The sequence below is a fragment of the Gymnogyps californianus genome, chromosome 5 (assembly GCF_018139145.2).
Source record: "Gymnogyps californianus isolate 813 chromosome 5, ASM1813914v2, whole genome shotgun sequence".
Lineage (NCBI taxonomy): Eukaryota > Metazoa > Chordata > Aves > Accipitriformes > Cathartidae > Gymnogyps > Gymnogyps californianus.
The window spans coordinates 29,472,948-29,487,955 of NC_059475.1; the positions used below are offsets into that span (position 1 = coordinate 29,472,948).

A 15,008-nucleotide genomic window follows, 5' to 3' on the forward strand; every position below is an offset into this window, starting at 1 on the left:
GTAGATTCGAGAGGAGGACAAGGATCCTGTGTATTTGTACTTTGAAAGTATGATGACTTGTGCAAGGGTCCGAGCATATGAACGCAGGAGAGAGGAGAAAAAGCAACAAAAAGACAAAAGTGATTCACAGAGCTCTAGTATAAAGGTAAGAAGTCACGCTGTAACTAGCATGTATCATAGAACAGGCAGAAATATTGAAAATGTTGAAGTAATTTTTTCCCCAGAAACTCCTGCACGACATGAGGGCTTGACTTACATTTGATGGTGATAGGGCTGTGGAGCCTGGAGCCTAAATCACCTAGCAGTACTGGTAAACTTATCCTGTTAACTGTGATAGAAATTGTCTTGTCTGTGGAAATTCCTGGCTGCCAAGTGCATTATCATGTAAGGCTTAAATGTTCATTGTTAAAAGAGCTGTTCTAAGATGGAAATTGTAACATTGTCAAAGTTAGCGTATGTTTTATGATTTGGGGTGACAGTATGATGAACTATTTTATTTTGTGATGTGATTTTTAGTGTGGAAGAGAGATACACAAGATGAGTATTTTTCTTGCATTTCTTTCCTCCCACAGGAGTATGAACCAGAGCTTCAGTCTCCTGAGAAAGCAACCTGTGAGGTAGACAAAGATGCTGATAAATCAGGAGGTAAGAGCTGAGTCTTGAGTGTAATTCGACCTCTTGGTAGTTCCACATTTTTGTGGGGTTTTTGTGTTGGCTTTATTTTTTTTTTTTTAAAGTTGCAGCTATTGATGAAACAAAAGTCCATTTGCTGGGGGAGTTATTACGATTGTCAATAAAAATCTTACGATGTGCTTACAGTTTCCTGTTTTCTTAAGCAGTTGTGTGTGTGTCACGTGGGAGATACAGCAGACTGAATATCCAGTACTTGCTGTTGCTCTAAGGTTAAAATGACCAGTATCACAGTAGCTTGTTTAGCAATAAAAGATAATACTGCACAGCAGACTTGTCTTCAAGAGTGATAATTAGATACTTGGGAAGGAATGGAGATCACTGGTTTGGTTTGTCTGGGGGTTTTTTTCCCCCCTCTTTTTTTCCTTACTATTACTTTGTAGTTACTGAAGAATTAATAAATATTCAAGTGGTACTGTGAGGATGAGATCCTCATGTTCTCCACTTAGAACCATATGGGACAAGGAAGCACCTATACTTTATTTGGAGTTGTTTGATGTTGAATTCTTTTAGTTCAAGTTGAAAGGCTGAGTTGAAGTTTTGCTATATTATATATACTGGGTTTGAGTTCCTAGTTCATAAAGAAGTAGGCTAGACATCTGTGTTCTCCTTCAGTCTGAAGTGGCCCAAATCATGTTATGAACTTTAAAATGAGACATATACTAGAGGCATTGTGTCATCCACTAATGAAATATAGCTGCCTTTTTGAGCTGAATTTTTTTACTGTTTAATGTATACAACAGCACACTCTACGTTTAAGAATGGGAATGGAAGAATAATACAACTAGTTGAAAATGCTGGTGAATTGGTAGGTGAAATTAAAATGGCCAGGACACAGGGCTCAACATCCTTACAGTTTTGCAAAAAGTGACGTTGGATCTCTAACGACAACAAAAGGTCGTGCTTCTGTTACACATCTTCTGCAAAAGACAGTTCTGCTAGAGGCATGTTTGCCCCTCATGCCATTATAGGACACTGGTCTTTTTCTGACCCAAGAGAAAAGTGCCATCTCTTGAATAACCAGCAATGCTTTCTACTGCATGTTGGTGTTGCTTGGAGATCTTTCATCCATGTACTGAAACAACCCAGCTTTGTTTAGCTTGTGATGCAATGGGATACAACCCGAGATGGTATGGCTGCAGGGAATAAACTGAGAGAAATAGTTACATTAGTTTTGCAATGAGTTTTTGCTTGCTTGTGAAGCTCTGCAAGGGGAAGTGATGCTTTGAACAGTTCTTTTACTTATTGCCCTGCAGCTGAGACAAGGGTGGAGGTGTGGGCAGAATAAAACTGTTTGAATATCCAGGTGATTAAAATGCCATAGTATTGCAGAAACCTATTTCAATTCTTTCTCAGAGAAAAGCTGGTGGTCTTCCCGTAGTGAGGGGGACTCTTCCTCCACCTCCTATGTTCATCACACCACTCCAGGTGGACCAACCAAACTTATCGAGATTATATCTGACTGCAACTTGGAGGAGGATCACAATAAGATCTTGACCATCTTATCACAACATATCAACAGTAACGCGCCACAGTGCCTCAAAGTGGGTAGCTTCATTATTGAATTGGCTTCGGAACACAAGGCCCAGGATGAGAACCACCCTCCTGTCTACTCCTCCAAAGTGAAAATTTCAGTGCCGTCCTACCAGGACAAGGACGAGAAGCCTGAGATACCTGTCTTGGAGACTCCTGATAGCGGAGTGCCGTCACGCAAAAACCCAGAAAATCTAAAGTTCTTGCGGGCAGACACATTGGACAAACTGCGGGAGAAGTTGCATGGGGGCAAAGGCTTGCCTTTTTATGCAGGGGTTTCTCCTGCGGGAAAGCTGGTCGTCTACAAACGCAAAGCTAATATGAGCCCCTCAGGCTTGATTCAGGTGGGTCCCTCTGCCTTTACTGTGGAGATTAGATGCAGTTTCATCCAGTATCCCAGAACTCCTTGAAGGGGAGAACACTCTTTAATTTACCTACTTAGTCTTTTGCCTGTCCAGACAGGGATTCTTAGTATCTGGTGGCATTCCTGCCTCTCCATAAGCTTGTCCCTTTCAAGATTGATTCAATAACAGGAAATCTGATTGGAAGTCTGAAGTCTGATGGTTTAGCTGGTCCTTTTGGCCATTTGGGTCTTGGTGGCCCAAGTACAGAATCTCTCTCAAGATCTGTTTGGTGCTTTGGAAAACTCCCTCCAGATGCATTTGATAGATAATGCTTCTAAATGAATGGCTGTTAGAGGCCACACAAAGAATATTTTCTGAGGAAGTGTACACTGGGACAAAACTTTAAAGTGAAACTGTAAACATTGAATTGCTTTTTACTAAAGCTTACTGTTAATCTTCACTAATAGCCTGCATCCTCTTTGCAGAATGTATGTTGTTCATCAAGAGACTTCATAATTCTGAGTTGAAAGTGAGTCCTTTCCCTGCAGTTTCATGCTGCCAACTTGGTATTATTAATTGGTGGTAGGAACTGTAGGGCTAGGATGAAGATTTTTTTTTTCAATCAAAGGTATTTGTGGTTATAGTAGTACCACTTGCAGGAAAGGCATATGAATTAAAAAATGAGAGTAAAATTTATTTTCATGACACCTTGCAGATATGGCACCCTCAGAAAGAGAAGCTAGTGGAGAGAAAAAATGTAGGGGGAGATTTCTTATTTTTAATAAAAGTTGATCAATAAAATGAGTCAAGACCTTATTTAGTAGTGTGTTAAATATATTTGGCTTTTAGAAGGTATTATCAGACAACCTGAAAGTAAAATGCAGCACTATCAAAACTTCCCATTGACCACTAGGTATAAAGCCTGACATTCAGAAAGATACTCTGTTTTTTCTCTCCCATGCAGTTACCACTACAACTCTGAATTTGAAGTTAGTCAACTCGTCATACCTTAATTACAGTATCAAATGACAGTACGGATAAGAAAAAAGCTGATAAAGCTTTTATAAGCTCTTTAGAGTTTTGTCCCAATGTATATGACATAAATATTCTTTCTTCTGTGATGCTAGGTGTTAATTAGGTTTGAGAATTTTATGCAAAATTGTCCTCAAATTTGGGAACCCATTTTAATTCAGGACTACAGCATAAGTAAGGGACAGGAAAAATAAGTGCTAGCTTCACTCTGTCTAATTTCAGTGAATTCACATGCTCCTTTGGACTCTGTAGTTCTATGTGAGAGTCTGAGTAGCATCTAAAATCTGTATTATAAAGATATAACAGAGTTGTTTGAAGTTCTCCTGGGCAGTAAGGAAGTTAGGAATTCCCATTCTGAATTGCAATGGTTTTTTGAAAAGGACACTTAGAAGTCCCATGGAATGAAACGCCTCTCCAGAGGTGGTGAATTAGCATTCTTTTCACAAAATTTCCCTTTTCCACTTTTTTCAGGTTAATGATAAAAGGTATCCTCAGGCCAAACTGCTTTTGGGACAGATGGGGGCATTACATCCCGCCAATCGGCTAGCAGCTTATATCACAGGCAGGCTGCGACCCACAGTACTTGATATCTCAACCCTCAGTACTGTGATCTCCAAGGTAGCATCCAATGCTAAAGCAGCTGCTTCTGGGACACCATCAGTCCAGGTGCCCACAACATCAACTCCCAAAACTACATCTTCCACCAGCACTACTTCAACCCCCACTGTGACGACTCTGAAAACCTATGTCCCAGCACAGAGACAGATAGGTAGGTTGGAACTTATTACTGTGTTTTAAATTGCGTGAAGCTGAAGTAAAAAGTAAGTGTACAGCATTGCTGTTGATTCTTGTGCAGCAGTGCATGCTGCCTTTGGCTGCATTGCCTACCTAAACTGCCTCTGCAATAAATAACCTCTTTAAAGCAGAAAGTTTTATTTTGACTTCAGAATAAGATTACAGATGTTGACTATTAGTTATTTTATTAATGCTACTAGAGCATATTTTCAAGAGACAAGGAAGAGTGGATGGAGACACGCTGAATGTTAAGCTTGGATTTTTGTTTTGAGAGTTTCCTTACTATGATTTTTAATTGCTTTTCATCAAACATCGATTTAACTTAAAATGAGTAAAGTATCACTCTAATCTGTGGTTCTTCGCTGTTATTTTTTCTGATGATGTTGCACTTATAATTGGAATTCTTGTGAGCACCAAAGATGCGTGAAGCAGCAGTGAAAGACAAGATGGTCCAAATCTGGATTAGCGAAACAACAGGTGTGCAGCCAATAACCACACCAGCCTGTAATCTCATTGGATTTCACAAGCTAAACAGGGTTGGACTTAGCACTTTGAGTAAAAAAAAAAAAAAAAGAAAAAAAAAGTATCGGAAGAAGCATGTGGTACTTGTGTCTGAGTTGGGACTGAAATGGTTACCCTAGCATGGCAAGAGAGGAAGTTGCCTTTAACTATTACATTTTGCATGAGTTTTTAAAAAAAAAAAAAAAAAAAAAAAATCTAGTGCCCATCCACATATTCCCACACATTAATTAAAGCTCTGAAGAAGCTTTGCAAGAGAAAAGGATGTTACCTGTGTCCTGGCAAAACTTTAATTTCTGATCAATTGTTTTGTTTCTTTCTGCCTAAATTTTCATTGCCATGTAAATGGGTGTGTTGTTTTTTCTTGTCCTGTAATAAAACTTCTTGTTTTGTGTGTTTATGCAATATTAAAGAGCTGGCTGCATTTCATTGATGGGTGAAGTGATTGTTGCATATACGATTTAAGTGTTCTGGCATATTCTGGGTTAAAAATGCTATATGCATAAATAACTACAATATTTAAGTTGGGCTTGCTCCATATTCTCTATGCTGTTGTACTCATCTGTAGGCATCTGGAGTGATGTAGATGCAGTATTCTGATCCCTTGGAGAGCAAGGGATGAGGGAAAGGGTCTTCCCAATAGTGGTTACTTGCCATTGGTTAAATTTAGCCCATCCAGTCCTCAGTTGTATGAATGTCACTGCAATGAGAAGGGGACATGGCAAGCTTTGTCTCCCTCCTGCCCCTTTCCTTCATGGCTGTGTAAGATGTGGATACAGTAGAAGGGGGATGAAAACCAAGAAGCAGTGAAAAGAGGAAGATCACACAAGCTGTTACAGGAAGAATTTGAGGTTTAGAAAATAGTTTGAGCCCATTATTTCACTTAGGTGTTTGTTTTTCTGTACTGTAATTAAATTGTCTGTTCATAGTTTCACAATAAAGAACAACCCCTCAAGACCTGATTCTTTTGTGTGGCCAGGAAGAAATGCAACAAAAAAAGCTATAGAAGTGGAATAAAGCAGACGTATTTCTAATATGTAAGGCATGTTCAGGACTGCCATAAAGGTTTCAATTTAATTACAAGGTACAAAGAAAATGGAGGTTCAAATTCATGCTGAAATTACAATTGTAGCACCTCATGAAAGGCAAAGAGGAAATCTATTAAAATTTTGACCTGCAAGTTTTTATTTGCAGCTGCCCGACCCTCACCTGGTGGTGTGTTCACACAGTTTGTGATGAACAAAGCTGGAGCTCTACAGCAGAAGATTCCTGGAGCGAGCACACGCCAGCCTCTGTCGGGGCCACAGAAGTTCAGTATCAAGCCTACGCCGATAATGGTTGTCGCTCCCGTGGTTCCCTCAAGGCCACCTCCAGCTCAATGCACAGTCTCTCCTGGGGTCACTACAGCCACCACCACTTCTCCAGTTACTGTGGAAAGTACCAGTGTGGCAGCATCTACTGTGACCACTCCTAGCCAAACAAGAGCTAATGAACCTGCCTGCTCTCCTCCTGCAATTACAGTCACAGCTGCTCCTGTAACACCTGGAATCAACACCTGTACCACTCCCTCATCCACCACTCCTATTGCCACTGTGAATATAACAAAAGTAACAGGGATTGTTGCACCAGTAGCAACCACATCATTCCCTAAAACTGTAGTAACAACACCAACTGTTACTTGTCCTGTTGTCACAACATCCACTTCTACAGTTGTACTAACAACAGCTGCAACAGCTACATCTGTGGTGACGACACCAACTTCCTCTGCTGGCTCTGTTCCAATTATACTGTCAGGAGTTAATGCAAGTCCTTCACTGAATCCAAAAAGAGGTAAGGCTTAGGTGCTTTGGGCTATTACTGCAAACACTTCCGTTTTTTATTCTGCCTCCTTCATAGCTGGAATACAGTCTGCAGCTGTAGAACCCAATTTAAATATAGATTCACTTGCCTCATCCTTCTTTCCACAATAGGATAAGAAATGTCATCTCTTAAGTTGCTTGTTTTATTCCAGCCTGAGCTGGTAGAGGAGGAAAAAAATGTAGCTATCTGGTCAGTGACTGCTATGAAATGAGCTGGAAGTCTCACATAATTTCTTAGCCCATAGAAATGTATAGCACAATTATGACTGCTAGAACTTCATGGTTGGCATAGAGTCCAAGTAGTAGGTATGGAATTACTTTCTCATCGTTAACGTGAAAGTCTTCTGAGTCATGGTTGAGAAATGTCAATGGAACTGCATGAAAAAGACTGTTCTGGCGTGGTTGGTTCTATGTGTGTTCTGTGAATAAAAAGAGAAAAAAATGCTTTCAAACAGATTTAAAGAGATCCAGTTGTTTCCAGAATATTTGTGCTTGTTTTCATTAAGGATAATGTCCAATTTGTAGGCTGTTCTCTTAAGCTGTTTTTTATATAACTTTTTAAATGTTTCAGAAGATGCTGCTCCACAAGCTCTAAGTAAGACTCCCCAGAAGATGTCTCCTGGAACAGAGAAACGTGTAGGACCTCGATTGTTGCTGATTCCAGTGCATCAGACATCTCCTGCTTTGCGACTGCTGAACAACACGCAGCTTGCTCAGAGGCAGAGGATGATCCTTCAGCCTCTCAGGAGCCCTGGTGGTGTGAACCTATTCAGACATCCTAATGGGCAGATAATTCAGCTTGTCCCTCTGCAGCAGTTTCGAGCTGCAGGTGCCCAGCCCAGTGTGCAGCCAGTGATGTTCCGCAATCCAGGTACGAAGTCCAATGTTTCTTGACTGACCAATGTATTACCCAGAAATTAACAATGTAATAAATGTCTCTGTGATGCTCCTTTACCCTACTGGAAGTAATTGAACAGAGTAAATTTGGTTCTGCGTGGGTAGTTGAAGAACATAGTGTAGTTATTCAGATGTAATGCAACTTAAATACCATGTGTCTAAAATACAGAAAGTGCAGTTAATAGCTAAGTCACCAAAGTTTGGGAGTTCTGTGCAGCAAGTAAAAGGGCCTGTGTATGTATGGCAATGGAGCCATGTCCATTGTACTGTCATAACTTAAAAGAAATTCTCTTGATCTGGTGATTCAAAAATAATTCTTGTTGGAGATTCTCTTAAAAAGAATGAGCTGTTACCTGTGTCTCATTGGATGTGCTGCTCTGTGTTTGTTTGGTTTGCAGGTTTGTTAGTGCTTTTACAGCAGATACTCAGATCAAATGTTACACTACAGTACAAAATTGCTGGTTTTTTTTCCTCCTTAGAGTGTGAGAAGAAAAATAAGTTTGATTTTCAGCTGTTTCTCTAGTGCATAGTTGAAGGACAGGGTTGGAAGAGTTAGAAATTGCAGGTATCTGACAGAAAATAGGTAGGATGCTTGTTGAGCATACTGTTGTATGTATTTGTAAATAAAACATGTTTATAAACAAAATATACTTTAAATGCATGCTTACTTTCTACTGGGATTTTTCTTTTGTTCTTCCTTCATGAAGAAGCATCTTGAGGAGAGGGAGGCAGAGTGGTGTTGAAAAGAGAGAGGCAAGAGCAAACACAGTAGATGACAAAAGTGCGAGGAGGAGAGAAAATAATCCTGTGCCTTAGTTGAGGTTTGAGCATGAGGTGTAGTAAAGAATCAGTCAAAAAGTGCATTGAATTCCTTTCTGGTTTGGGGCTTTTGCTGTAGAAGAGAAACTAGTTGCCAGCGGTGGTATTTTTTCCTCCTCGTTTTACAGAGTTCTGAAATGCCACAGAAGAGTTCATTAAGGTGAAGAAGGTTGTGGTGCAATCGTTTAGTCTTGTTGTAGTTTTTCTCTGTGGAAGTCTTTTTTTTCTGAGGGGGGAAAAAAAAGGATTTTTAAATTAAATTTTTTTTTTTTTTGAGAAAATCCCCATTTGCCTGTTTTCCAATAAATGGGCAAATAAAATGCAGAGGACTTTTAACTAAATGCAATGCCTTTTTGATTAAAAAGCTTAATGCTAGAACTTACCATTAAATCTGTTAGTTTTAGAGTAGCCACCTCTGTTAGTTTTAGAGTAGCCACCTCATGTATTTTATTGGGATGTTCCATATAAAAATTCAACAGTTTATATGTCTTTATGCAGTACCAGCTCTTTCACTGAGAACTTGTGGTCAAATACCTGATTATATTGTGATCTTTGAGAATACTGGCTACTTCTATTACAGCATCAAATACTAAAACTAAAAGAAAAAAATTGCTTTGAGGAATTATTAGTTGATGTTTTGTTTTCCTCACAGGATCTGTTGTAGGAATCCGGTTGCCTGCACCTTCTAAGCCTCCTGAATCACCTGTGTCTCCCACTTCCTCTGTGTCTTCCACTTCTCCTGCCACAAATTCAGCTGTACAAACTGCAGTACCCAAGTTATCACCTACATCTAACCTAGCCACTCAAGCATCTTCTCTTCTTCCTTCAGTAACAAGTTTTGTGTCACAGGCAGGCACTCTGACTCTGAGGATCTCTCCTCCTGCTGCTAGCAGTGTGACAAATCAAACAGCCTCTGAGTCTAAAATAACCTGCAGCTCAGGTGGTCTGCCAGCTACCACTGCTAATCTCATACCTTTACAATCCGGTAGTTTTGCTTTACTTCAGCTCCCAGGACAGAAGACTGTGCCAAACTCCATTCTTCACCATTTTGCATCTCTTCAGATGAAGAAGGATTACAGGAAAATATGCAAGAAAGAGGATTCAGGTGCTGCTCAGCAGAAGGAGAATGGGAAGGCTTCACGCTCAGATGACATTGAAGTTATAGAGTCTGAGGTCACAGTGTCAGATAGGAAACAAGAAGAAAATGAGTTGTCAGTTAACCAGTCAAATAATGTTGAAGAGTCAGCATCTGGTACAATTGCACCTGATAGAAATTCCACTACATTAGAGATGGTGGAGAAGGACTCAAAGGTGCTAGAGAGTTCCTGTGATGATAGCTCCTCTTCTCAGCATGATGTTTCCACAGATGTCATATCATCTGACCATTCGTACATCAGTGAGAAGCCAAATGATGAGGAAGAAAAAGGGGCTTCTGAGGAGAAAGAGGATTCTGTCACTTCTGAAACTGTAGTGGAGGCTGTTTCAACTAACTCTGAAACTGTTTGTGGGTCATCAGATCAGTCTGTAGTTGCTCCTCTGGATAATGCACATCCACAGAGTCTCGAGAATCGGGAGGGTGCACAGTTGAAGAACCATGGGAAGGAACAAATAGATGCTGAACAGGAAGAGAAACCAGTAAAAGAGCAGGAAGGAGATACACCAACACAGATGAAGGAGGACAACAAGGCAAGTTCTGGGCAGTCACAGAGTCAACAAAAGCAAGATACACAGCTGGAGAACAAGAAGGAACAGAGAGGGACTGAATTGTCTCAGAATAAACAAGACTGCCGGGGTGATGCCGTGCAGCCAGATACGGAAAGGAAGGAGTACAAGGGCTCTACAGAAGCAGAAAGCATGAGAGAGAAAAAAGGAAGTAAGTCTGAAATCAGTTCTGCAAAAGAGCATGATAATGCTTCAGGAAAAGAGCATACAGTCAATACCAAGGAAGGTAAATCAAACGTATCTAGGCAGGAAGGCAGTAACAACAAAGAACAAGATGCTTTTGATTCTCAGGAAGAAATGAAAACAGGTCATGATATTGTAACACATGTCAACAGTTCTTGGAGCAAAATATCTAGCATTGTACCCGCTTTAGAAAATAAAAGCGAGGCGGACAACAAAGCTGATACATCTGAGAAAAGTGACTTCCTGACACCAGAACAGAAGGCACAGGAACCTGGGCATCACAAAAAGGGTTATATGCCCACTATTGATATAACTGCTGATGATATGGAAGAGGAAGAGGAGGAAGATGATGAGGAGGATGAAGAGGATGAAAAAACTGATGATTCTGCTGATGAGATGCTGGATGGTGCTTCTGACTTCCCAAGTGAAGAGGAAGTAGATGTTGAAAAAGTGGTAAGCATTTAATTATTTATGAAGGGATTTTTTTTTTTTTTTTTTTTTTAAATTGACCAACTAACGTCACAACTCATGGATTTGAAAGACACAGTATGATGTTTGTGTTCTGGACTTCAGTTTCTTTAGAAGGTCTAGATCGGGGTTCCAAGTGGAAATGTCTTTTATTTCTTCTTAGTTTCATGCTTTTTTATAGGTAGCATTGTAGTGGCCTTTTAGAAATTGTCCGTTCTTCAGATATCAGGAGTTACATTGAGTAAGCTGCAACAGAACCATTGCATGTTGTCTTCCTCCAGTATTTACTCAAACAACTTGGTTCCTTGTAATATGACTTACGATCCTAAAATGTAGTAGCTAATGTAGTATTTCTGTTATTTTAAGCTGTTTCCTTCTACTTAATTTTTGTAGCTCTTGGTTAACATTTATTTCTGGAAGGAATGTTTGAATCTCTCCTTAAATTCTTCTTGAAATTTAGTAATACATTTAAGTAGTGTGTGAAAACTGTCATTCCATATTTGATAGAAAACAATTTGCTCCAGAAGTCACAGAATAAGGGTAAAACATTGTAGTTAGTATAGTTAAGATATGTTTAGATTTTAATGCTCATAGAATTTCCATCAAATTTCAACCAAAAATTAAAAGAAAACAATCCCACGTGTAACTGCTCAATGTACTTTTTATATATCAGTATGTGACTTAAGAAACAGTGCATTGTTACTTAAAATTTATGAAGTTGTGGTTTTGTGAGTCAGTCAAATGGGCATAAGAAATACGGTAGCCTTTTCTTGGGATGAGATAAGAGTGGAAAGAGAAAGGTTAAACTGGAGAAGAATTGAAGAACAATCAGATTAAAAATAGGAGAGATTATGTTAGTGTCTTCAGGAATTTGAAAGTATATAGTTCTTTTACCCCTTTTGTGTTAATGTAGTCCTCTTGCAGTTGAAAACCAAATTAGACTTCTTTTTCTTTTAACCATATCCAGAGTAACTCGATTAAGTCAGCAACTCTGGCTTTTAGAGAATCTATAATAAACTTCCAGAAAAATTGACTAATCAGTTCATATTCCAGCTCGCTATTCTCAGGAAAGATGATAGCATCTCAGCTGCATGAAGGTGAGGAAACTGAAAGCAGATGTAATTTTTGGAAGTTCTTTCAAGCTGAAAACCGAGCTGTTGTTGTCTTGTCGTGAGTCGGACGGTGACAGTTTGGTAACTCCTGTATCCTTCAATAACTTCAACAGAGTTATCATCAAGTTTTGAGAACCATGGTTAGTTTGTGCTTGATGCCGGATAAACTTTCCAGAGCAGGTAGTCTTAGGAATCTGTTGGTAAGCCAACAGGTAATATAATGTCTAGGTCACTGAGTAGCCTGTTATCGGGGTTGATGTTTTAAAGATGTATTTTCTTTTGTCCTGCAAAAGGATGATGAAAGGAAAAAATAATTATTAGAGATTATAGGAAATGTTTGTTTTGGAAGAAACTTACTGTGCAGGTTTTGACTAATATGGTTTGGTAAGCCATATAAGGGTCTGTCTTCACCATAAGCTCACACAAACATGAGTAAACTAGCTCTGGTTCTAGAGCAGTAAAGCTGAGGAATGAGATCTCAGAGGACTGTAAAAACCTGTCTGGAATTTGGGTGAGTTCTTTGTTTGTTAGTCTGTGCTGCCTGCAAGTTAAGTTAGCATGTCAATGCCTAATGGAGAATTCAGTTTTAAATCCAAATATGTAAGTCTGTTATTTTTCACTGGGATGTACTCTTTTATCAGCGTAGTGCTTACAAGACAGGCTGCACTGGAACTGTTTGTCAGGCTGGATGAAGTCAGATCATATAAACAGACTACTAGAGGACGTTTATCTTTTTCATTAAGCTAGTGGAAACACGGAAGCAAAGTGTACACCCATGTCCACTAATACTTTTGTTTAGTGGAAATACTAATGACTGCTCTTTCACTACTAGCTTGGAATATGGACTGTTTTTAGTTGCTCAGGAAATAGGCGTTGAAAACTCCAGAAAACTCCAGTGAGTGTCAGGATGATTGCTACTTACCTGTAGTAGCTATTACTGTTTCTTTTTTAGTACATTTCCCCACAGTGGTTCTCATTGCAGTAATGACTTAATTGTTCTTAATTTTTCATGTCGATGCTCTTCAGATTACCTTCTTACCTTGTGCTGAATTTGTGTACTTGACTTAAGAGACTCTTGTAGACTCCTCCTCTACTCAGCAAAAAGAGAGAAGCTTCCTGAGATGGTATCTTTGCCCTTTTGCATTTCCTACCCTGAATTGCATCAAGAGAGGCTTAGGAGGGTTGATTGTTGTGGGTTTGGTGATATGAATAAAACCTTCTGAGAATATCTATATAAGCATACTAATCAATATCAGGACCTGTTGTCTGAACAAATTCAAGTGCGATGATCTGGGATACGATGTTAAACTCTTGATCTCCAAGGCATGATGATTGCACACAAAATTCCTGTTGAGAATGACTGCTTGGCCTGGGCTAAGTCACAGACTGTGTCTGTGAATTGTTCATGAGTGCTTGTTGGCTTAAGCCAAAACCATGCCAGGGGTTGTTCTAGTATTTTAATGCTGCAGATAGAGTCCCGTGGTCCCGTTTAACTTACTGGTCTGAACATAGCTTCTGTGTCTGGCAAGTTATTTTATTTTAAATGTTGTTAAAATGTGTTTTTCAATCATTCTTTTTCTGAGCTGAACATTAAAATGATAAGGAACTATTACGAATTATTATAACATTGTAAGTTTAATAAAAAGTGCAAGTGACATATTCTGTGGATGATTTAAGTTCTAATAATCTCTGGCATGTTCTGAGCTTTTGGTACAGACCATATGTGAAATCTGCAGACATTGCAGCATAGAAGGCAGATGTAGAAAAGAGGCATTTGCTTGGGTAATGTCTTAACGACATCCGTTGTCATTTGCCCTCCTCCTTTCTCAGCACTGTCACAGAGGACCCTCTGCCATCAGGCAATTTGCTCTTTAGGAACCAGCAATAGGAGTGTAGGCTGCTGGGAACAGACAGATAAAAGTAAGAGGAGAGTGCTTAGAAACAGGTGTTGAAATGCAGAGAGGGAAAAGTGCTGACATTTCTGTAGCAACTTTGGAACTTCTGTTGTAATGCGGGATTGCTCCTCTTGTGTCTCCGTTCCTTAAGGTGTTTTACTCTTACAAGCTCGAAGGCATTTAGAAGTTTTGTAACTACAGGACCTGTGGAAAGACTGATACTAGAAAGGTAGGGCTTCCGCAAGCATTTTAAAAGTTTTGCACCCCAACAGGAAGTCATGCTGGGCTATGAATAGGGTTCAGCGTATGACAGGTTGGCAGTACTCACATAGGAATAGCTGTTCTTATCGCAGAACTTCAGTGGACTTACGTCTGACGATCTTCATGATTGTGATATTTTTCGTGTTGTTAGGAAGTCAGAGGTAGAGAGGAAAGATTTACTATCCTGAAGCATTTTTGCCTTTGTTGTTAGATGTAAGAATGAAAAAAGTAATGTTTTTTGTGTCACATGTCTACATTCAGGATTTGTAAACTTAAAGATGTGAAGTTCTTGGCGGGCAGTGGAGAGTTTTTACTTCTCTTTTTTCCCCCATCTTTTATGGAAAAAGATGCCACATCTCAGGTTTTGAATAGCATTTTTCTAGTATAATAGCATGTAGAAAGCTCCACCGTGAGAACAGCTGTAGCTGGATAATTACTGTCAAACCTTTGGTTAGCCCAGTGTAACTTGTCAGCACTCAAAAGCTTTACCATGATGGTGTTTCTACAGTAAGTTACTTTCCTGGTTTTTTTTTCCCCTCGCTCTCTGGATTGTAGCATCTTTTGAACTACCCTGCATGTCCCCCTTGCCTGCAGTGTAATGATGTCCAAATGTAGTTTAGACAGAGTAGTCCTGCCCACTGAAGAAAAACAGTATACGTCTCTTGCATGTAGAATCACAGCAATGATACTGTATAAAATGGAAAAGCTAGAGAAAGTATCAGGAGGCTTCCAGCATCAAGGAGGCTTTATGGATGACCCAGGAGAGCAGGCAAGAATGAGAAGTGCTCTATGTATAACGAAATACAACTATGTTGTCATAAAATGTGACCTGTTAAAATCATGTAACCCTGTACCTCTCGCACATGTAATGTTTTCAAC

At 39.5% G+C, this 15,008-nt stretch overlaps 1 protein-coding gene across 1 annotated transcript in view; it reads left to right on the top strand.

The window, feature by feature from the left end:
* MGA (MAX dimerization protein MGA) overlaps positions 1-15,008 on the top strand; it is a 65,185-nt gene that overhangs the window by 32,769 nt on the left and 17,408 nt on the right. The window contains exons 11-17 of the mRNA XM_050898388.1: positions 5-145; positions 573-645; positions 2,047-2,567; positions 4,071-4,368; positions 6,108-6,743; positions 7,344-7,643; positions 9,141-10,846. Coding sequence (XP_050754345.1) covers positions 5-145; positions 573-645; positions 2,047-2,567; positions 4,071-4,368; positions 6,108-6,743; positions 7,344-7,643; positions 9,141-10,846 — 3,675 coding nt within the window. The remainder of the gene's footprint in view (positions 1-4; positions 146-572; positions 646-2,046; positions 2,568-4,070; positions 4,369-6,107; positions 6,744-7,343; positions 7,644-9,140; positions 10,847-15,008) is intronic.